We start from the raw sequence: 23,560 nt of genomic DNA on the forward strand, positions 1-23,560 counted from the left end.
TCCCAGAATCCTGGACTGGGTTCTCAAGAAGCAGGGCTCCTACTCCGGGAAGATTAGGAGAATTACCTACTTTGAGAAGGCTGGCATAGCCCCTGGGATGGTATTTACCAATGCCTCCTAGCTCAGCTAACCCTTGGACTCATTAGCCATAGTTTGTTGCTAGTAGGCCCGTTGCTTATGAAGCCAGGCTTTCTGAGTTGGCTGAAAGAACTGTCACACTTAGAGAGAAGACTTCTTTCCACTTGGGGAAGGGCAACAGGAAGGCACAGGGATGGCCCTGGCCCCCAGTGGGGATGGTGCCAGAAACCCCACAGATACATGTAAAGGGGGGGAGGATGCTACTGAAGGTGCTGAGGGAGGGCCAATACTGGGGCAGGGTGGGGCCTGAAACCTGACTACCCTGGGATCCCCACCTAGCTCTGGTTGTCCCTATGGCTGGTTCAGCAGTCACAAAATAGTGACCCTCAGCTAAATATGACCAACCAGTGTGTTTTGTCAGAATTCTGAAAGCCTAACAGCGAACTGGGAACTTTCCAATTCGCTGTTGGCCCAATGGTCCTTATTATCTTACTTCCACGATCTACACTTTTGTGCCATTTGCTGGGGTTAGCGTGTCTGACCTCGGCAAATGACAGTGGGGTCATATGGGTTACCACAGTATTTAGTTTTCTGAGCTTAACCAGCAGCAGAGATATCTGGACTATTTCGAGTAGATATGGTCTACCCAAGACATGCCCTTAGAAAACTGTATAGTAAAGTATCATCACTCTATTTGATAGTAAACTTTCCTGTTTAAGTACCAGTAAAGAAGATCTGAATCTGGAAGTTTCCATAAAACATTCCCTCTCATTCTAGAAACTGAATAGCAGGCTCTGTCCTGCTGTTTTTGACTTTTCAGTCCCTGACATTGTTATTTTTTTTTCTTCTCTTTTAAACTTCTGGCATTCTAGCATTGATTAATACATGGTTTGCTAGTAGATTTTTGGGGGATTAGTCTTAGCAATAAAAAAAAAGCTTTAAAAAAAAAAAAGAAATGAAATGAACCGAGCTTTTGTTAATGCCAGTGTATTTTCCATGAAGGCATGTTTGTGAGTTCTCTGTTGCCTGGAGCCTTGCTGAGAGGTTCAGTGAGTCTAACCTGGAATTTCCCCAGAACTTCTCTCCTCTGCATCCTGTCAAGCTAGGCAAACTCTAAGGGGCCTTTTAGCTACAACAGGTCATTTTTCCAAAACATCATGTGATCCAACTCTAAGATCATAGTTGTTAAATTCAGATCAAGATAAAGTAATCATATCTTGAAATGTGCTGATTAGGTAAGTAATTAGAAATGAACTTCAATAATTAAAATTAATAGGCAAGAATAGGTTGTACGTAACCACCTTTGTTTATTACGGAATTTAATTCTGAGACTAAATATTAACCATTAAAAAAATCCTTCTCTTCAATATATACCAGCCTGTGTTTCTTTCCTAATTACAAAATACTGTTATTCCATTTTTCCAAAGGAAAACTATTTTCTAACCATGAAAGATATATAACTCTATTATGAGAACTGTAACCAACAGCAAAAGGATGATTCTAAATAGCTCACTTTAGGAAAATGGACTTGAGGCTCCTTCATTAATGTACTTTGGAGACCCACAGTTATAACTCTAATGGCTTTATCCCAACAGTATCCCAAATATTCTTTATGCTAGCCTTAAGCTGTTTCATAGCTAAGGGTTATTAATCTGGCTGGCTCATTCTTGGTAAGAATAAAAACATGTTTGGGGCTCTTCAAATGTAGAAAAAAAAACATGGGTTTTACTTCATAGAATCAGTTTCTTGAGATTAGGAAAAACTTCACAGGTCTTGTCTTGATGTATGTTTGAGTCCCCTCTATACTTCTGACCTAATCACCCCACCAGACTCTAAGTGGGATGAGAGCAGGAACCATGGCTATTTCATTCACCTGTGTGTAGCTTATGTTGAGCTTTCAGAGTAATTATTTGATAAAAGGAATGCAGAATGTTGTATGAAACTATCAAAGACTTGAAAACCTCTGGGAACAAGGAACTCATTGCTCTTTAAAGCAGCCCAGTTCATGCCTGGGCAAATCTGGTTGCTCAGAGTTATCTTTTGTAATGACTGGACTGTCATCTCTTCCCACACATTTGTTCCATTTTAGCCCTTCAGGCTGCACAAACCTGCTCTACCACGTGCCAAACCTTTAAATATCTGAATTGACCCTCATGCCCCACTCTCTCCAACTGGCCTCTGAGCTTTGCTTCTGCAGGCTAATATCCCTAGTTCTTTCACAAGCCGCATAGATCTGAGTGTCTCCATGTGTTCTCAGATACTCCCCTCTGAGCATGCTCTAGATTATCGCCTTTAAGTAGGCAGGATGGTCAGAGAAGGCCTGACCTGCATAGGATGGTTACCTTCTGCATTCTAGAGTCTACTGATGATTTTTGATATCAAATTAACTTTTTAATTTTTTGGAGGAATCAATTTTTTCAGCTTTTCAGAGAGAACTTCTAATTCAGTCTTAGCAAACCCTACCTAAAAGGCAAGCAAATTAAATGGGAGATAATTATTATCTTGGAGGCAGGTTTAGCCTGCTAAGTGGTTCATCTGTTGTGTCTTGTTTCCAAGGTGACTTATTTGGATTCAAGATAATTTGGCTCTTTGTGAAGATTAGATGTAGAGAGTTAGATGAAGCATCTCTCCCTGGGTGATCTCTGCCAGGAATGTTTCCTCCATGGCAGCCAAGCCAATCATTGGGACTGCCAAGTCTGATTCTGGGAAACTAAGGTCTCCCCATGTGGTTGCCTGATAGTTAAGGCAGAACTGTGAAGATTTTGAAAGGCTGCTGCTAAAAAAGAATTTACTATATATTTTTCTCATAGGGCTAAAGGTACAATTTAGCAAAAAGAATTTATTGATTTTCATGAACTTTAGTATTGACTGAAGATAATTTTTAAATCAGACTATTAATGTGGAAGATGCAGATACATGTATATCAAATATGTAGGCATTTTTACTAGAAATAATCGATTGGTGAGATAATATGTTTACATTTGGGTAGGGAAAATTGTAAAAGAAAACAAAATTTTTTGAAGTCATTTGAATCCTCTGAAATTATAGTCCGTTTATAATTTTTGGGGAGGTAGGGATGATGGAAAGTGTGAGAAGAAAGAGGAGGAAGCTAATGGGCGAAGGCAGGGAAGGGGAAAGGAGAGGAGGGTGTAAAAGGGAAAGAGGACAGAGAAGGCGGAATGTTTAAGAATTTCCAAGTGGCCACAGAATTGTTACCTGTTTCCTTGTGTGCACTTTGAGTCTTGCACTATGATATATTTAGTAACTCACTGGTCAAAGTTAAATAATTCTTATGTAATAGAAATTTATTGTTCTGGGGAAAAAAATCCCTTCCACTTCCTGTTTTGAATGTATTCTAGTTGATTTATAGTGGTTATTGGTTCCAAAAAGAGCTGGGACAGCCAACAGATCCTTTCATGCTTCCATGAGATAGAAGATAATTCTTACTCAGTATTTGCAGGAAAGAAAAGGACTAAATTAGAGTCCTCCTGCTGAGGGTTTATTTCTCAAGGTTACATCTTTGGCCATCACATCTGGGCTAATGAGAACAGCTGGGCTGACAAGACACAGAAGCAACCTAAATGTTCATCAACAGAGTAATGGATAAAGAAGATGTGGCACATGTATACAGTGGAATATTACTCAGCCATAAAAAGGAATGAAATTGTATCATTTGCAGAGATGTGGATGGACCAGGAGAGTGTCATACAGAGTGAAGTAAGTCAGAAAGAGAAAAACAACTATCGTATATTAACGCATATATGTGGAATCTAGAAAAATAGTATAGATGATCTTATTTGCAAAGCAGAAATAGAGACACAGACATAGAGAACAAATGTATGGATACCAAGGGGGAAAAGGGGTGGTGGGATGAATTGGGAGATTGGGATAGACATATGTACACTACTATGTATAAAATAGATAACTAATGAGAACCTACTATATAGCACAGGGAACTCTACTCGGTGCTCTGTAGTGACCGAAATGGAAGGAAATCCAAAAAAGAGGGGATATATATATATGTATGGCTGATTCACTTTGCTGTACAGCAGAAACTGACACAGCAGTGTAAAGCCACTACACTCCAAAAAAAAAAAAAAAAAACCAACAGCTGGGCTGATAAATATTTCAAGGGTGTGTCATGAACTCTGTTCTTGGTGATAACAATTTCATCATCTGTTCACCTGGGAGGATTCTTCCTTGAATACCAGGGCCAAAAGGTAAGAGTCAAAGAGTTTGTAATTCATCTATCCTTCTTTCTACTGCTCCTCCAGAAGATATGCTGATGCCAGGAAAGGAACAAGGGTTTACTTGGAGGGCTGGAGAGTGGAAGGTCATAATTGTGGTAATAGACGGACTTAAGCTAGAAACTCTTGGGACCATTTCCAAGTGAGTAGGCCTAATTGGCCCTAAGACTATTGAATCAGTCCTCTTGCCAGGTTTGTGGGTGTCAGCAGACTTCTGACTTGAGAACCAAACCTTACAGTGTCCCCCTGGCTCTGAAACCCTGCTGAGTCTATTCCAGAGTCTCTTAGTACTCTTCCTCTTTCCCTCGAGGATCTGTTCTCATTGGATGGTGACTTTGAGATCTTCATTTTCCACCCCTGTGCACGGAAGAGGTAGCACAGCAAGCCTGAGACTGGTCTTCTAAGGAAGACCTGTTGGCAAGGTTGGCTCTTAGCTGGCATTTTGGAATTTGGATTCTGGGCTGTTCCCACTGTTCCCCAACTAATAAAAGTGGCTCCATGAGCCTAGACTATGGAAATAATATGATTTATGCCCATCATCTGCTTTTTTTCTGGGAGTTTAAATTTGTAGTATGTACTGATACTAGGCAGAGGGTGCCTACATGACCAGTTGCCAATAAAAACCTTGGGTCCTGGGCTTCCCTGGTGGCGCAGTGGTTGAGAGTCCGCCTGCCGATGCAGGGGACACGGGTTTGTGCCCTGGTCCGGGAAGATCCCACATGCCGCAGAGCGGCTGGGCCCGTGAGCCATGGCCGCTGGGCCTGAGCGTCCGGAGCCTGTGCTCCACAACGGGAGAGGCCACAACAGTGAGAGGCCCGCGTACCGCAAAAAAAAAAAAAAAAAAAAAACCTTGGGTCCTGAGTCTCTAATGGGCTTCTCTGGGCACATCATACACATGTTGCTACATTTTGGTTGATGGGGGAGAAGTGCATTCCCTGTGACCCTCCATGGGAGGGAGAGCGCACGAGGAAGCCTGTACATGGATTCCTGACTCCACCTGCATCTTTTTCCCTTTTGGCCCAACTTACTATGTCACTGTAATAAATCTTAGCCATGTGTACAACCATACGCTGAGTTCTGTGAGTCTTTCTGTGAATCTCCGAGTGCGGGGTGGTCTTGGGGACCTCTGACGCAACTCCCTTTCCTACAGTACTCCTACATCCCTATCCTAACCCTACACAGTTCCAGTGAAAGGGTAAAAGGGAAGCATTTTTTTAGTTAAATGGCAAATAAAGAAAATATTGATCTAGAAGATCTGGTTTAATAAAAACATGTCAATCCTTTTGAAAGTCAGGAAGCCATATTTATCAGCCATGGAAAACTTATTTACATACTTTGTACTTACAGAATATGAACTTTCAAAAAAAGAAATGATTTCTTATGATCTCTCACTAGCATTTTATAAAATAACAGCTTAACTGACATATAATTCATATACCATAAAGTTCATTCTTTTGAAGTCTATATAGTTCAGTGGTTTTAGTATCACTAGACAGAGTTGTGCAGCTGTCACCACTAATTCCAGAACATTTTCATCAGTACAAAATGAAACCCTATAACCATTAGGAGTCAATCCCCATTTTCCCTTCTCCCTAGCCCTTGGGAACCACTAACCTACTTTCTATCTCCATAGATTTGCCTCTTCTGGACATTTTGTATAAATGGAATGATGTGGTCTTTTGTGACTAGCTTCTTTCATCCATGTCATGGCATGTAACAGTACTTCATCCCTTTTTATGACCAAATAATATTCCATTCTGTGGATATACCATATTTATTCATCAATAGATGGACATTTGGGTTATTTCCCCTTTTTAGCTATTATGAATATCCATGTACAAGTTTTGGCCTGGACACATGTTTTCAGTTATCTTGGGAATATACTTAGGAATGGAATTGCTGGATCATATGAACTTTATGTTTAACTTTTAGATGAACTGCCAAACTGTTTTCCAAGGTGGTTGTACCATTTTACACTCCCAATAATGTATGAGGGTTCCAATTCCTCAAACGTGCTCACCAACACTTGTTATTTTCTTTTTAGAGTATAGTTGTTCTACTAGATGTGAAGTGGTATGACATTGTGGTTTTAATTTGTATTTTCCTAGTGACTAATAATGTTGATCACCATGTTGCATCTTGTTGGCCATTTATATATCTTCTTTGGAGAAAAACTAGTCAAATCTTTTGCCCATTTAAAAATGAGTTGTCTTTTTATTATTGAGTTGTAAGAAATTCTTTATATATTCCAATACTAGACTTTTACCAGATACATGATTTGCAAACATTTTCTTTCATTCTGTGGATTGTTTCTCACTTTCTTGATGGTGTCTTTGGTATTTACTTTTGATGAGGTCCAATTTATTATTTCTTTTGTAACTTAGGCTTTTGGTGTCATATCTAACTCCCCACTTTTGGTAGGGGTTTTAATCACCCTACTTATTTTAGGATGTCTACATCCATTAGCCCAATTGCTTTACTCCCTGATGGAAGGAGATTAAAGTTGGGAGGGGTTGCAGTACAGTGAGGTAGAAAGAGCATGGGGTTTAGAGTCTTAAGATTGAGTCCAACTCATCTGTCATGGGATTTAAGTACTTGATTTTCCAAACTTCAGTTTTCTATCTGGAAAATGGGGTAATTACTACTTCATAAGGCTATTGTAAAATTTGAATTAGCTAATTTGCAAAAAGAGCTTAGCACTGTACCTGGTACGCAGGAGGCATCTAATAAATGTTAGGTTGTTATTTTTATTAAGAGAAGGTGGAACCGAGCCTGGACCTAATCGAGAATTACCCAACAGAAGTAAAGTTATCACTCTGTTCCTAACTGTGCATTTTGGAAAGGCTGCTAAAATTATATAGAACTGCAGATTTGCTTATGGTTATACAGTTTTCTGGCACTATGGAAAAGCCTTATAGGCACACAGTAGGAGAATTTTATTTCTTTTGAATTCAGTAATAAACGAAGCTACTGTTCTTTGGGATCCAAGGAAGAGCCCTAGACCAAAAAACTATGGTGTCAGCATAATTGAACGTTTCATCACGATGTGTGTTTCTTATTATTTATCATTAATTAAGGGCCGTTTATATAACTACATGGAAACTAACAAAATTCCTTCCCTGTCACTTAGGTAGAGGACTTTAAGAAAGGTCACTTGATATTTTCATTAAATATTTATCATACTTTACAGAATTACCTTAGAACTTTCATATTAATAGCCCAATCATTTGGTATTGACATGAACAGAGTGGTTTAGGGCCACAATAAAATATACTCTGTTTTATTATGATAAACACAGATAACAGTCAACCCAAAATTTTGTTACTTTATTCATCATCCAAAGTTCAACTCTTGGTCAGTAATTGGCATAATTATATTTCCTAATGGGGACAATTTAGCAAGTATTAAAAACTCTTCTGAAAAAAACCATAATAAGCCAATGCCATGAAACATTTAAGTCATGCTACACAGTTTTCTATTTTACTTGTTCCTATCTTAACTTGCAATCCAAAAAAAAAAACATTTAGGGATTACTCTGTCCTTACTAACGACAGAAGACCAACCAATAACCTTAGTGGGATACATAGTCTTTTTTACTAAAAATTTGGCAATTCAGTAGGTGATCTAGAAGCAAGATGCTGTCATTAATGGGAGAATGACAGTAGGATACAATGAAAAATTTTCAATCATTACCAAAGTTGATAAAACAATTTGTGGGATGACAGCCCAAGTTAGAAATCAGCCAAAGGTGTATTAAATAACATTTATGTAGTGCTTATATATGCTAGGCAGTTTTCTAAGCACTTCTCAAGTCCAGTTGCTCATTTAATCCTTACAACAGCTCTGTGAGGTAGGAGCTATCACCCTCCCCACCTTTAATAGGAGGGGTAAATGAAGCACAGACATGCCAAGCCACTCAGATGAGATGGGCCCCCAGGCAATCTGGCTGAGGCGCTGGTGTTCTTAACTACCCTTCTATGCTACTTCTCAACTCAAAGAGGAATTATTATTAGTAGAGTAGTTTCCAGATTTCCGGAATCTCTACTTCTTCAACCCCCGCCAAATGTGGGATATAATAATGCATATAAATAAAAGATCTGATAACTTTTTTCTCTCTTTTAAAGATGCTACCACCTTTATGTTTTATTCTAAAATTAAATTCTACATTAAATATATGTCACATACTCTAGTATGTATGGATTATATAACGTGGTCAGCTTGTATAATGACAATATGAACGTTCCCCCCAAATTATGTCTATGTAGGGGATAAGTTTCATTCCCATATTTTTCAGAAATTTTGGAAATACCTTTTCATACCATCACAATAGCTTCTTGCGTAGATTTGTTAAGCTGTTAGTAAATACTTTCCCATTTCCTGGTATGAAATATTGATGATAACATTTAGCAAATTAGTCTTGGTTGAAAAATGAAGCGTTATGTTAACAACAGCAACTGGGGCAGACTCAGTTTTGTACGGCCTAAAGCCTATACAATATGGCGGAATTCTTTCAGAAGAAAAAATACATAATTAGGTGCAAAGAGTGAGTATTGAATTAGAAGAGCTTCGTTCAAACGATAGGCCCTAAAGTTTCAGCAGGCCCTAAAGTTTCAGCTTTATTAGCTTCATGGTAAAACACCACTTCAGATAGTAACTAAAATAAAATTTAAAAAAATACCACAAAAATAAAATAATACCTGAAAAGAATTCTTTACTTTTTTCCCCCAGAAGGAGCTTGTAATTTTAAACTTATATATATCACCTCATTTGACTTTTTTTTTCTCCTTTTAATTTCTCAGTTGTCTGGAAAAATCCTGATCTCTCCATTTTGTAAGATGAGGAAAAAGAGAGGGTCAGTGATTTGTTGCTGGTCACGGAAGTCTGTCAGGGCTGGGCCTGGGCTCTTTCCACTATTCTTTCAGCAGATGAATTTGGAGAGATAATATTTTTTATCACATATGAAGAAGCCTCTTCTCTTAGTGTCTTTATCGTTATTTTACTGGAGAAGAAGCTAAGGTCGGACAAATTTACAACAAAGCCAAAGCCTAAATTCTCGAATTCCTGAGTACAGAACATTGTTTCACCTTGTAATTGGTAGCACTGTTAGGAAAATGATTCATTTTGATGTGAGACAGAACTTGACCATTTGAACTTGTCTTTTTTTTCTAGAGAAAATTAATTTTTTTTTTTCCTAGAAGAACTGTAATTTTCTTTTTTTTTTTTTTGTGGTACGTGGGCCTCTCACTGTTGTGGCCTCTCCCGTTGTGGAGCACAGGCTCCGGACGCACAGGCTCAGCGGCCATGGCTCACGGGCCCAGCCGCTCCGCAGCATGTGGGATCTTCCCGGACCGGGGCACGAACCCACGTCCCCTGCATCGGCAGGTGGACGCTCAACCACTGTGCCACCAGGGAAGCCCAGAACTGTAATTTTGAGGAAACTACTTTGAGGAAACTACTGGTGGGTTTTTTCCCCCTACCTTATTTTCATATTTCTTTGAGATCATCATAACATAGACTTCAGTCATACAGGAGAAATGAAATCACTCGACTGCTGCTTGGCTCTTCAAGTTTGGATCTTAAAGTCCTCAAGTTTCTCCATGTTTAAAATATATAAAAAAGTATTTTTTTTTAGCTTCATCTGCTTTTACCCCCCTACACCCCCACCCCCCGTGTTTAACTCTAAGTCATTTGTAAGTTATAAAGGAATGTATGGGGATAATAAAACAAACAGGAAAAGAAAAAAAAAATCTTAAGGTTTGACACAGGGTTCAGTGGATTATGACTTCCGACTGTGTTTCTATAGTAACACTTTGCCTACCTTGTAACTATAATAACAGCAATTCTTTAGTGTCCTACTTGCCAGCCACTGTATATTACGCATACCTAATCCTCAAAACAGTCCTAAGAGGCAGGTGTTACTTGCTCCATCTTACAAATGAGAAAACTGAAGCTTGGAAAGATTAGATAACTAGACCAAGGTGACGCAGTAAGTGTTGGAATTGTGATTCAAATACAGGTCTGAGTAACTCCAAGGCTACTGCCCTTTCATCATATAACATCTTTCAGATTAGAAATATGTGGTAGTTTTGGTGTCACCCACAGCTCTTGTGGTGGTCAGCCTCCAAGATGGCCCATGAGATCCCCTCCTTTTGATTTTCTCCCCCTTGTATGATCCCCATCCCCACTGAATACACAGGGCTGACCTGTGTAACCAAGGGGATATTGCAAAAATGCAAAATACTTGCTGGTTAAGTATTGCTTGAGGGAAATGTTATCCGAGGCAGAGAGAAAACAGGCACAGAGTCATGAAGATATGAAAATGTGAGGCATGTGTGAGGGATTATTTATTAAATTAAAAACCAATGTTTTATGAAATTATTTCTTTTATGTCTAATTTAATTCAATTTTATAGTAATTAGGTTTATTTTTAAACTTTAATTCAGTGTAGAATTAAGCTAAAATTAAACTTATATTTAAATTTATGGAAACAGGAGTTTCAGCCTATATTGCTCCTTGTAGCCTTTCAGTTGTGTAATTTTTCCCTCTCTTTTCCCAATGGCGAGGATGAAACACTTGGGACCACAGCGAGGCAAATACCAGTAGCGATCTAGTAATGAATCACTGTGGAAGAGTGAAAAGGTCCTGGACTCAGAGTCAGAAGATCTGAGAGGTCACCCGACTTTGCCATTAGCTGCTCTCCCTGAACTGAGCAGATTACCGACTTATGCGCCCTGACTGGTCTGCTGACCCTCAGCCTTCCTGGGGTGAGGTCAGCAGCGCCCCAGCAAGGGTCAGCCGTGCTTGCCAGCTCAGGGGAGCTCTTTATTCATCCATCACCCAGCACCATTTTTTTTTTTTTTTTTTGCGGTATGTGGGCCTCTCACTGTTGTGGCCTCTCCCGTTGCGGAGCACAGGCTCCGGAGGCGCAGGCCCAGCGGCCATGGCTCACGGGCCCAGCCGCTCCGCGGCATGTGGGATCTTCCCGGACCGGGGCACGAGCCCGCGCCCCCCACATCGGCAGGCGGACCCCCAACCACTGCGCCACCAGGGAAGCCCCACCCAGCACCATTTATTCATCCATCTAACACTTATCATTGTTTAGTTTGTGCCTGGAACTGTGCTGATTGGTTAGGAATAAGAGGCAGAGAGTAAGGAAGAAAGACATATAAAAACAAGCGAGGTTCAGTGTGTGATAAATGCTGTAATGGAAATAAACAAAAGGTACAATGTGAGCCCAGAGAAAGGGAGATAGGGTCAGGATAGGCTTTCTGAAGGCAGTGATACCTGGTCCAGCTTTGAAGGACAGCTCAGAATTGACTCTGCCCATGTGTTGTAGGCAGAAAAGAAGGTTCAAAGGTCCAGAACTAGCACTTGTAGCTGCAGTGTGATCTCCCTGGGGCACAAAGAGGGCAAGAGATGTGACGGGAAGCCGACCAGATCACAGAGTGTTCCCCTCACAGTCCAAAGGACAATGCTCCGAGATAAATGAACACACTTGTATGACCTGACCATTCCTGCTGTCAGGTTTCTTTTCTTTTTCGCAGGAGCATGCTTGGAGTGAGGCTTGTTCGTGGCACACTGTTCTGCCCCTGTGGGTTTACTGGAGGGAATAAACTAGAAGTTTCTTTTTCTCCAGGATCATCCTGGCAGCTGTGAGTCTTTCACATTTGGCAAAGTTTATTTTGTCCCACTAAACATTTGAAATGTGCAGCTTATTTCCAGATCTAAGTATTGCAACATGGGGATTAAGAGGAAACATGCTGTGGGAAATTATAGTGTGGAGAGTTAGGTTAATAATTTAATCTTCAAGGTACATGTGCCTTGCCTACCCTCTATGTTTGCCTGAGTGTGTGTCTGTCACCAACAGAGACTGGGGCCCCTGGAAGCAGAAGCTGGGTCTTTAGCCATTTCTTTACTCCACAAGAGTCTCTCCTCATTGTAGAGTTTCTTCTTTGTGCCAGGTGCTGGGGATACAGAGGCAAGGATGTATTCCTAGCCTCTAAGAGCTCTAGGTGATAAGTGAATATGACCATTATTCCTCTGTGGATCTCCCCCACTGCCTTATAATAATCACAGCTAGTGTCAGAACATTTGCTGTGTGCCAAGCGCTTTCTGTATTATCTCACTTAATACTCTCCACAATCCTATGATTATCCCCATTTTGCCGTTGAGGAAAGTGAGGCACAGAGAGATTGCACAGTTTAGAAAGTGATGAAACCAGATGTACACCAGGCAGTCCTTCCTAGACAGAGCATCCCTACACAGAGATTATAGAAAGTATTCCATAAATTTCTGTTAAAAGAAATTACCCACCATAGTTGTTCTTTTATCACCACTCAAAAGTACATAGAGCAAATACCATTGTCTTTTTACGGATAAATTTAACTGAAACTCACAGGATCATATAACGACCCAGTGTAGAAATCAGAATCCCAGAAAAGTCTTCAGTCTTTCAAACAGAGAATTATGCCTACTTCTGAAACACAGTGTCCCCTCTGGGGTTGTAAAAATCACCTTGGGTGCAATGAAGAAACTGAATGAAATGACCCTTGAAGGTGGATTTGATTTTCGGAAATAGCCCAAATAATTTGAGCCAAGCCAGGTGAAGAAATTGGTTAACGAGGTTGGATAATGCTATTTCAGTCATGTAACTGGCTGCGCGCATTCACTATCTGAACTAATGTCATCGGTTCAATTATGCCGTACGGCAACAGCAGAAAACTTCTCTTCCTTTTCTGTTACTTGCTTTCCTCACCTAAGCAACATAGAGAGTAGCCATAATCCATCTACCACAGTGAAAAGCCACCAAAGTTTATAAGGTCACATCTGTAAAAAGTTCCCACGAGTAAGCCACTGTGCAAATAGGGGAGACTATTATTACTATTATTTTTACTGCTGGCTGATATAGAAACACTCATTCATCACTTGTGGACTTCTTGGCAGACCTTTCCATTTGCCCTCATCTAGGCCCATACAGATACACATGGAAGCCAACTGCTAGAACTTCCACTTCAATTACCCTTGGCTGGTTTTGTTTTGTTAAACATGGAGGCGAGAGAGGGCGAGAGCAAGAGAAGGAGGGGGAGAGAGAGAGAGAGAGAGAGAGAGAGAGAGAGATGAAGGCATGTAAATGAACCTGATTTTTAAAAATCTGTTACAATAAAAAGCTTTTAATGAAAATGGGACTTTAAGCTGAACTCATCCATAATAGATTTCCACGAGGTTTTAAAACCAAAAGGCTCAGATCTGCTGGAGAACACAGACATAGAAGCAGTTAGAATCAGCAGCAGATCAATGTTTTGTGGGCCTAAAGCTTACGCAAATTTAGGGTCTTCTTTAAGAAAAATTATGAATAAAAAATTAGGCATGAAAGGGAGTATTTATTTAGAAAGAGAAAGGATATCAAGTTATTAGTTTGGAAATAGCTGACAAATTCCACCAATACCTCCAAATCCAGAAAACTAATGTAACACTCATAAATCAACTGCCTTACATACTCTATGCTATTTTCTTATTTTTAACTGATACTTGTTGATCTCTTCGTATGGCAAGAATTTTGTAATATTTTCAATAAAGAGATAATTTAGCCTTTTCTCTAAAAAAGCTTAAGTTTTATCGATAGGTTAGACATTTTCTTTCAGATTCAAGCCTATTCTTGAAAATGTCATGCTAAGATGTACTATGTGACACATACAGAGACAACGGCTGCTTTTAGTATTACCTTGGGTTTGTGCCCCATAAGCAAGGGATTCTGATAAATTGTGCAATAAGCATAAAGTTTGGTATACTTATATCAGCTGCGTCATCAAGTATCAAATCCTAATAGGAGAGAATTTCTGCTGTGACTTGGCATTAGTGAGAACAGAATCCATACAATTTACACGTGTGGTGATGGGAAGAATTTGCCAGAGATCACCTTCTGGCTCTGTACATTTCCATCTTTGTTTCTCTTCCATTCCCTTCATACTTCTGATGCATGGCACTTGTGAGACATGTTTAGACAATGGTACCATCTCCGGCCCTGTACTTCTGTGTCACCAAGCAAGGTGAATTTGCTTATTGGAGTATTCCTGGAAGCCAGGACAACCAGCAATAACTTATATGCACATAGAAATGATGGCAAATCACATAAATACATTCCACTAATCTCAAATTAAATGTATCTCCAAACAACTTCCCCTTAGCTCACAGTGCCCCAAATGCCCCTGGCTACCTGACTGGAGAGGAATGTGACAGAGGGAAAATTGGAATGGAGAGAGAGAGCAATTATATTTGTAGTTAGAATATTATCTGAAAAGTTGACGGAAATGTACGACTACATGAACATCTTGCTAGGGACATTCCCAGGGCCTTGGAAGGGGCCCAAATAAATGAGGGTAGAAGCTTAAGCTTCTTTGGTTTTATAATAAACACTCCCCTGATGGCAATACATTCTGGTAAGTGGTTAATATGGAATATGGTACCGACAAATAAGAAAAGGCTGCTAGTTCTGAGGGTGGAAGTAAGAGGGCAAAGGGGAGTCTCCTTTGATGTTATACTAGACCTTTCAGGAGGTGCATCTGGAAAGATGAATAGGAATTTTCAGACGTCCTGCATGAACAAAAGCCCGGTGACACGATCAAACATGTGTATTGAGAGAATACTGAGTGCTTTGTATTAGCAGACTGTGGAGAAGTGCCTGGCACAGTTTGGGAAAGAGACTGTAGGTCCCTTCTCTCCTGGCAGTGTTAGCACTGGGGAGTGCTATGCTCTCCTTCTTGGAAAATGCTAACTCTCCTATCAAAGAGGCCTATTCCTCTGTATGTCACCTCCTATTCTAACCTCCACAGCCCCGCTTCACTGCACCCTGGTAGCCCCAAGCCTTGGCAGATTTCACCGGTCCTGCCACCCTGACCTCACCCACTAAGAACAGATTTAGTCCGTTCACTGAAATACCTGCCTTGTGCTCAGGACACTATTATCTTTCTCCTTAACACAGTCTTACTTTCTTTGATTGCTACCCCCTCATCCCTGCTCCTGGAGAGGGAAGCCCATTTCTTAGAACTCAGCTTCCCTTCAGCTTCTAAATATCACTCTTAACCCTACAATTCCTATGATGAACACGAGCTGAGGCCATGGGCTCAGCTAGTAAAAATGGGTCAAGATATGATGTCTACTATGTTCCTGTTCTTCAGGTACCAAATAGTGCTTCTATCCTTTCCCTAAAAGCAGAAGTGGGATTGGCTAAGAAAAAGCAAGGCTCTTGGGAGGGTAGAGTGGAAGGGAAGAAGGCCCAGCATCTCCTCTTCTACTCACTGGTGACAACTGGATGAGTAGAGGAGTAGAAGCAGAATCTTTGCAGCCACTAAGAGGAGGCAGAGTGAATGTGATGCAAGGCTGTCTTGGACCTGCCAAGGTCACTGTCCACTGCAGCAGCCTGGAGTGGTCCCCAAACCATAGCACGGATGGTATGAGTAGGCCTGGGCTGGTCCCACCCTGGCTTCACATTCCAGCTTGGTACTGCCCCATATTTGCCCTCTTTGGTTGTCATCTTGGACCTTGTTTTTGCCTCCCAAAGCCCATGGCACCCCATTCAACACATTAGCTCCACCGGGCAACTTTCATCTTTACCTAAAACTGAAATAGACTGATACTCTAAAAAGAAATATTTTGGAGAAACAAATTTATTAAAAGCAATAGCTCTAATGGTAATTTGCATAGTAAATCTCCAAAAACTAATTTTAAAAAATACCTGATTTTTATTTGCCGAATGACTAATTTATGGAACTGTTAATTCTCCAGAGGCTTTTCCAGTCTGTTTATAAAGCTTAAAGCAATTCATATTTTTCAAGGCTGTCCAGTGTTCTGTATTTTGGGAAATGATGACTTGTTGTGAACTTTGCATGTTGAGGTACTGTGCACTTTATGAGTGCCAGAGATTTTCAAATGAGGATCATCTTAGTGGAGGCCAGGAAAGTACTCAATAGTTTCTGCAACCTTTTAGAAAACCTCAATAAGAAGGAAACTTTTTTAATCTGAGAAAGGCTGATAAAACCTGAAATGTTAAAAGCATTACCTTTTAAATTAGGAACAAAATGAGAATGCCTGGAATTACTATTTATAGTCAACATTATAATGGAATTCCTTGCTTGTATAATAAAATAAAAAAGATTTAAAAGGGCAAAGTTCAGAAAGGTAAAAAGAGTTTTAAATTTCAAATAATATTATTGTCTACAAAAACTCAGTCTACAGATTATTAAAATTAATAAGAAGATTTAGTAAGAATGTGGAATATAAGATCAATTTAGAAATTTAATTACATTTCTGTACAACATCAACAAAATCAAATTAAAAATATATTTCCAAAAGCAACAAAGTTGTAAAGTATCTCGGAATAAATCTAACAAATGATGTGTAAGAGCTTTGTGTAGAATAATCTAAGCTTTATCAAAGGATATTAAAGAAGACCTAAATAAATGGAGGCCACACCATGTGTATGAATAGGTATATATAACACCATAAAATGTCAAATTTCCTCAAACTGAGCGATAGATTTGATGAATTTCAACTTTTTAAAAAAGTTTTTATGCGACAAGCCAAATTCTAAAATTCTAAAATTTAAATGGTAGAGCAAAGGGTCAAAAGTAGACAATCAGGGCTTCCCAGGTGGCGCACTGGTTAAGAATCTGCCTGCCAATGCAGGGGACACGGGTTCGAACCCTGACCCGGGAAGATCCCACATGCCGCGGAGCAACTAAGCCCGTGTGCCACAACTACTGAGCCCGTGCTCTACAGCCCGCGAGCTGCAGCTACTGAAGCCTGCACGCCTAGAGCCCGTGCTCGGCAACAAGATAAACCACCGCAATGAGAATCCCATGCACTACAACGAAGAGTAGCCCCTACTCCCAGCAACTAGAGAAAGCCCAAGCCCGCGTGCAGCAACGAAGACCCAATGCAGCCAAAAATAAATTAATTAATTAATTTAAAAATTAAAAAAAAAAAGTAGACAATCACTTCTGAAGCGGGTAAGAAGTCTTGTCTCATCAGATAACAAAACTTTTATTATAAGGTGATAGTAATGAAGACAGTGATATATGACAGAGCTGGCATTGCAGATTAATGGGGAAAGGAAAGACTATTCAATAAATAATGTGGGAGAGTTCATTATCCATATAAAAGATTAGATGAGGCCCTAATTCACACCAGAAACAAAAATAAATTCCAAATACAGAACGGACCCTAGTTTTAAAAGAAAACATACTTTTAGAAGAAAATACATAAGAACATTCTTATAACCTCAGAGTGGGGAAGGAATTCTTAAGTCACAGAAAGCGCAAATCATTAAGAAAACAAGATATCACCTCACACCAGTCAGAATGGCTATTATCAAAAAGACAACAAAGAACTAGTGTTGGTGAGGGTGTGGAGAAAAGGGAACCCTCATGCACTGTTAGTGGGAATGTAAATTGGTACAGTCACTATGGAGAACAGTATGGAGTTACTTAAAAAACTTAAAAATAGAACTACCATATGATTCAGTATTTCCACTCTTGGGTATTTATACAAAGAAAACAAAAACACTAATCTGAAAAGATGTATGCACCACAATGTTCATAGCAGCATTATTTACAATAGTCAAGATATGGAAGCAACCTAAATGTCCATCAACAGATAAATGGATAAAGAAGGTGTGTTATATATATATATATATACATACACACACACACACACACACAACATTAACATAAGATTTACAGAAAAACACAAATGAAGCTTTTGGCCAACCCTATATATATACACATACATACATATACACACACAATGGAATATTATTCATATACCATAAAAATATTGAAATTTTGTCATTTTTGACAACATGGATGGACCTGGAGGATATTATGCTTAGTGAAATAAGTCAAATAAATCAGAGAAAGACAAACACTGTACGATTTCACCTATATGTAGAATCTAAAAAATAAACAAATGAACAAATATAACAAAACAGATACAGATGCACAGATACAGAGAACAAACTAGTGATTACCAGAGGGGAGAGTGGTAGGGGCAGGGGAAAAATAGGTGAAGGGGATTAAAAAGTACAAATTACTAAGTGTAAAATAAGTTACAAGGATATAATGTATAGCACAGGGAATATAGTCAATATTTTATAGTAACTCTGTATGGAGTACAATCTATAAAAATATCAAATTACTATGTTGTACACCTGAAAATAATATAATGTTGTAAGTCAACTATACTTCAATGAAAAATAAAAGTAAACAAACTGATAAATTGAAAGTAAGAACTCAGACATAATGGAGAGCATGAACAGACAAGTCATATGCTGGAATAAAACATTTGCAACACACATAGCTAACAAAAGATCAGTATCTTGAGTATTTCAAAAACTATCTACAAATAAGGAAAAGATAGTACCCTCTCTCACCCCTTTTGCTTCCCCAAAGGTTCATAAATCCATGAGCAGGAATTTAACAGAAGAGGAAACGAAAATGACTAATAAACATGTTGAAAAGATGCTCCTTTTGTCTTAATAAGGGACAGGCACATTGAAACCATTTACACTGAGATGCCATTTCATATATTCCAGCTTAGAAAGAATTAAAAAGTCAAACAATGGCAATGTTGAGGAAGCGGAATAATGCTGGTAATAGCATAAATGGCACAGAACTTTGGAACAGAATTTGACATAATGAGTAAAGTTAATCATGTCCATATTATAGCCCCACAGTTCCTCTCCTAGATATATATACCTTAGAGGCACTCTTGTACAAGCACACTGGAGACATGGGCAAGACGGAGCATTGCTTGAATGAGCAACAAACTGGAAATAACCTACAGAGAGGCCAGAATACCCTTCTAAAGGGAACGTCACATCATGATACTCCCCTACTCTAAACCCTCCAGTGATTTCCCACCAAGATTAGAACAGAATTCTAAACCCCTTCATCCTCTACTTGTCTCTCTGATTTCATCAGGTGCCACCGCGCTGAGGTTCCTCAGGACTCAGCTCACTCCCCTCTTCAGGGCATCTTGCTCCTTCCCAATCATTTCATGCTTGGCTCTTTTTTCATCCTCGAAGTCAGCCTAAATATCACGTCCTTGGAGAGTCCCTGACTTGCCACTCAATCTAAATTAGTTTTTCCCACCTTATTCTCCATCTCTGCCCTGTAATTTTTTCCTATAAAAATATACATCAATATTTTGAATTATGTATGTATATATGCATTCATTCATATTTTTTTTGCCTGTCTTTGCCATTAAACTAATAACCTCCATAAGCACAGGGACTACATCTATCTCACTTATGATTATATTTGCTGTGCCTTCCTCATAGCCTGGCATATAATAGTTATTCAACAAATCTTTGTTGAATTGAATGGTTGAATAAAAAGACTGCATAAATTGTAGCTGTGCCTATCTGAGTGGTTTGCTGATCTGAGGGTACGTATGATTTGCTGTAGCTCATGGGAAGGATAATGGGATGCCACAACAGCCACATAAATTCTTAATGTTAAGGTAAAGGGAAGTGTTTATCTTTTATTTTGTTTTTTTAAATTGAAGTATAGCTGATTTACAATGTTGTGTTAGTTTCAGGTGTACAGCAAAGTGAATCAGTTATATGTGTATATATACATATGTATATATATATTCTTTTTCAGATTCTTTTCCCTTATAGGTTATTACAAGACATTGAGTGTAGTTCCCTGTGCTATATAGTAGGCCCTTGTTGGTTTCTGTCTTTTTTTTCTTTTCTTTTCTTTTTTTTTTTCACGGGCTCTTGGTGTGCAGGCTTCTGTAGTTCTGGCTCGCGGGCTCCAGAGAGCAGGCTCAGCAGTTGTGGCGCATGGGCTTCGTTGCTCCGCAGCATGTGGGATCTTCCCAGACCAGGGCTCGAACCTGTGTCCCCTGCATTGGCAGGCAGATTCTTAACCACTGCGCCCCCAGGGAAGTCCTATGCATTTTAATTTGATTTTATTTTTCCTGGTTAGAGCTTGAGTTCCAAGAAGAGTTTGCATTACGGTCAATGTAAGAGGAGGATTAGGCAGACGAAGCAATTAAAGAAGCACTTGAAGTTCAGCAAAATATGGAAGTAATGCAAAGTTTTACATTTTCAATCACTGGAATTGTGCTCTTGCTCAAATGACCATAATGCAAGTTATGTAGATTTATTTTAATGATGGATGGAAAAATTAAGCCAACTTAAATAGATGTATTAAGCAACATTTTGCATAAATTCAGACTCTTGATCTCTAAAACTTCTTTTTAAAAATTATTGAATTTGTTTTCCTCACTTGACAGTCTGATATGCGAATGCTATTAAATGAAGTGTGATTTCGTTATTTTGTATTTAATTTTTAAAGGCTATAATGTTGAGCATTTTTTTGTGTAAATGATTTAAAATGATTAAAAAATAAATAAAATGATTGACTTTCTGGATATAATATGGAAATTTTAGGTGGTAAGCATGCTGTAAGGTACATAGAAGTAGAAATATAATGTTGTAAACATGAAACTGATATAATGATATAGACCAATGTCACCTCCATTAAAAAAAGTTTACACCAAAGTTGGATGAGATATAATCTATAAAAATTTGAATCATTATGTTGTATATCTGAAACTAATATAATGTTGTAAATCAACTAAACCTCAATTTTTAAAAAGTTGCATAAGGAACTTTTTCTTGTAATTGATTCCACTTGCACTTGATTTCTACATTTTATAAGTTGCTAGAGAATTATTATGAGATAAAATGAAAAATAGTAGATAAATGAATTTTCATTAAAAATATATAATTATCAGAGTGGTGTTCATGTAGATATTAATACTTACAGCTAAAGAAGATATGTTCTGAACCTAGTCAAAGCTGCTTTAAATCACTGTACAGTAAGTCGTTGGATCACAGCATAGCCAGTACTATTTTAATATTTAATTTAGAAAGGTCCAAAGAAGAAAATTATTTTAATATTTTAATGATTACTATTTTGATAATAATACAGTAATTTTGACACCAAAGTAAGGTTTTTGGTTTAACCATTTGGCTTCACGGCCTATGACCCTGAGAGTGGGTCAGGAATTGAGTAACTGCATAGCTGACCAGTTTTCTAGTACGTACTAAAAAGTACTGAAGAAGGCATTAACAATTATTGTCCCTTAATGGTGGTAAGAGTTCTATTTGCTCAGCAGATCACGTTCTTTGCTATGTACCCCCTTAAAATCCACCAGCCCAGGGGCCTGGGCTGTGCCTTCTCTTTCTCACTGGCAGAATCCTCCCTCCGGGGATGAGGAAGGGGCTCTCCAAGCAACACCTTTTGGGAGGCTGAGGCCATCAGGGGGGCAGACGGGATGTACCCACCTGAGAAACACTGAGCCGGGGCTGTCAGGGATGCTGTTCCGGGCCTCCGCACCCACCTTGCTTGGGCTGTCTGGCATCTCAGACCGGAACACTGTGTCATTGGATGATGACAGCCTTTTCTTCACCATTGTGGACTTGTCAATCGCCAAGTCAAGAAATAAACTCAAGGGCTCATTTTTCAACCTCCCCAGTAATGTGAAAATCTCTGCGTTTCAGCCTCTCTCAGTTCCTGCATTGCAGGAAGCTACTTCTTCACATGACTCCTAATCTGGCTGAGGCAGTTTTTTTTTTTGAAGTCAGTTAATGAGTAACATGTAAGTATGACAAGAGTGGTTTTCATCCTACCCATTTGCTCTGAAGGAGAAATAAATGTGTTTGGCAAACTCAGCTTGCAGTTTACTAATAGGAACACCATATAACTCTGGATTTAGGCAGAAAAGTCTATGGAAAAGGAAAAACTTAAGACAACGAGATGCAGAGCCAGGCAAGATCTAAACATTAAAAGTAGGGGTGCTTTCTTTAACCCCCTGAGCCTGATCAACAGGGCAAGGAATGTGGATGTGCTTTATGCCTTTACCATACAGGAAATAACCAGCCCACATTTGGTAAGACACATAGGAACCTTAGGGCTGTGGTGCTTGGTCTTTGGGACCAGAAGAGTTCTGGAGTTCTCATGGAAGTGATATGCACAAAGTTTGGGGAGTCTCAACATTCAGGTTGTGTATTTTGCTGGTTATAGGAGGCTGAGCCCTCTACCAAAATGGTGATGGCAACAAAGACAAACAAATAAAAAAAACACTAGGAGGCAAGGGCTCAGGCTCCATCCATTGCTTCTGGCTGTCCAACCACAGGTGATCCCAACCCTGCTGAGCGTGGTATCAGCCATGTTGTCTCTCACAAGATTAGAATGAAATCATATAGCAGAATATTTTATGTATTATCATTATTGTTATTTATAACCCTACTAAAAGCAGGAAGGAAAATAAATTTCCTATGTGATGATCTTCAGCTTCTTCAATCACTTAATGTTTATTCACAAGAAAAACATCAGTTTTTCACCAGTGTTACTAGTGGCAGGGAAGGATTTGGTCTCATGTAGCTATGCTCTCTCTTCTCTTCTTTTTGTGATTAGTCAGTGACATTGGAGAACGACAGGCTTAAGTGAAGTACACAGACTCTGATAGTGGAAGAGAGCAAAGTTTCCTGGGAAATTAAACCTTTAGCCTTGCTCTTGTTAGCACTTTGCTCTAACCAGCTGATAACCAGCCAGGGGCAGGTTTGTGTTGCTCCGTGCGTAGTACTGACTCTAAGCACACTTTTGAAATTAGATAAAGTGTATGTTTCAGTGGGATTTTACTGATGCCTAATAAGGTGACCAGTTTATCCCAGTTTGTCCAGGATATTCTTTTTTTTTTTTTTTTTTTTTTTTTTTTTTTGCGGTACGCGGTGCTCTCACTGCTGTGGCCTCTCCCATTGCGGAGCACAGGCTCCGGATGCGCAGGTTCAGCGGCCATGGCTCACAGGCCCAGCTGCTCCGCGGCATGTGGGATCTTCCCGGACTGGGGCATGAACCCGCGTCCCCTGCATCGGCAGGCGGACTCTCAACCACTGAGCCACCAGGGAAGCCCCCAGGCTATTCTTAATTTTAGCACTGAATGCCTCACATTCTAGGAACCTCTTAGGGTTGGGCCAATCAAGGCAGGTGGTCACCCTGGTTCCAGGTGTTGTCTTGCTGCAGTTGTGATGGTGCATTGCACCCAGCCTCCCTCCTTATCCTTTTCTGATAGTGCAGTATATGTATTTTTCTTTTTCCCCTTATGTTCCCCTTTTGTGTTGTAATTATGTTGGAAAGATATTAGATAAGCTAAATTATACTAAA

The 23,560-nt window shown here is 39.5% G+C and overlaps 1 protein-coding gene across 1 annotated transcript in view; it reads right to left on the reverse strand.

The window, feature by feature from the left end:
- GRAMD2B (GRAM domain containing 2B) overlaps window positions 1–21,824 on the reverse strand; it is a gene marked incomplete at its 5' end in the record, with an annotated part of 103,836 nt that extends 82,012 nt beyond the window's left edge. The window contains one exon of the mRNA XM_079702300.1: window positions 21,682–21,824. Coding sequence (XP_079558426.1) covers window positions 21,682–21,809 — 128 coding nt within the window. The remainder of the gene's footprint in view (window positions 1–21,681) is intronic.
- Window positions 21,825–23,560: the final 1,736 nt, after the last annotated feature.

The sequence above is a fragment of the Hyperoodon ampullatus genome (assembly GCF_949752795.1).
Source record: "Hyperoodon ampullatus genome assembly, chromosome: 4".
Classification (NCBI taxonomy): Eukaryota; Metazoa; Chordata; class Mammalia; order Artiodactyla; family Ziphiidae; genus Hyperoodon; species Hyperoodon ampullatus.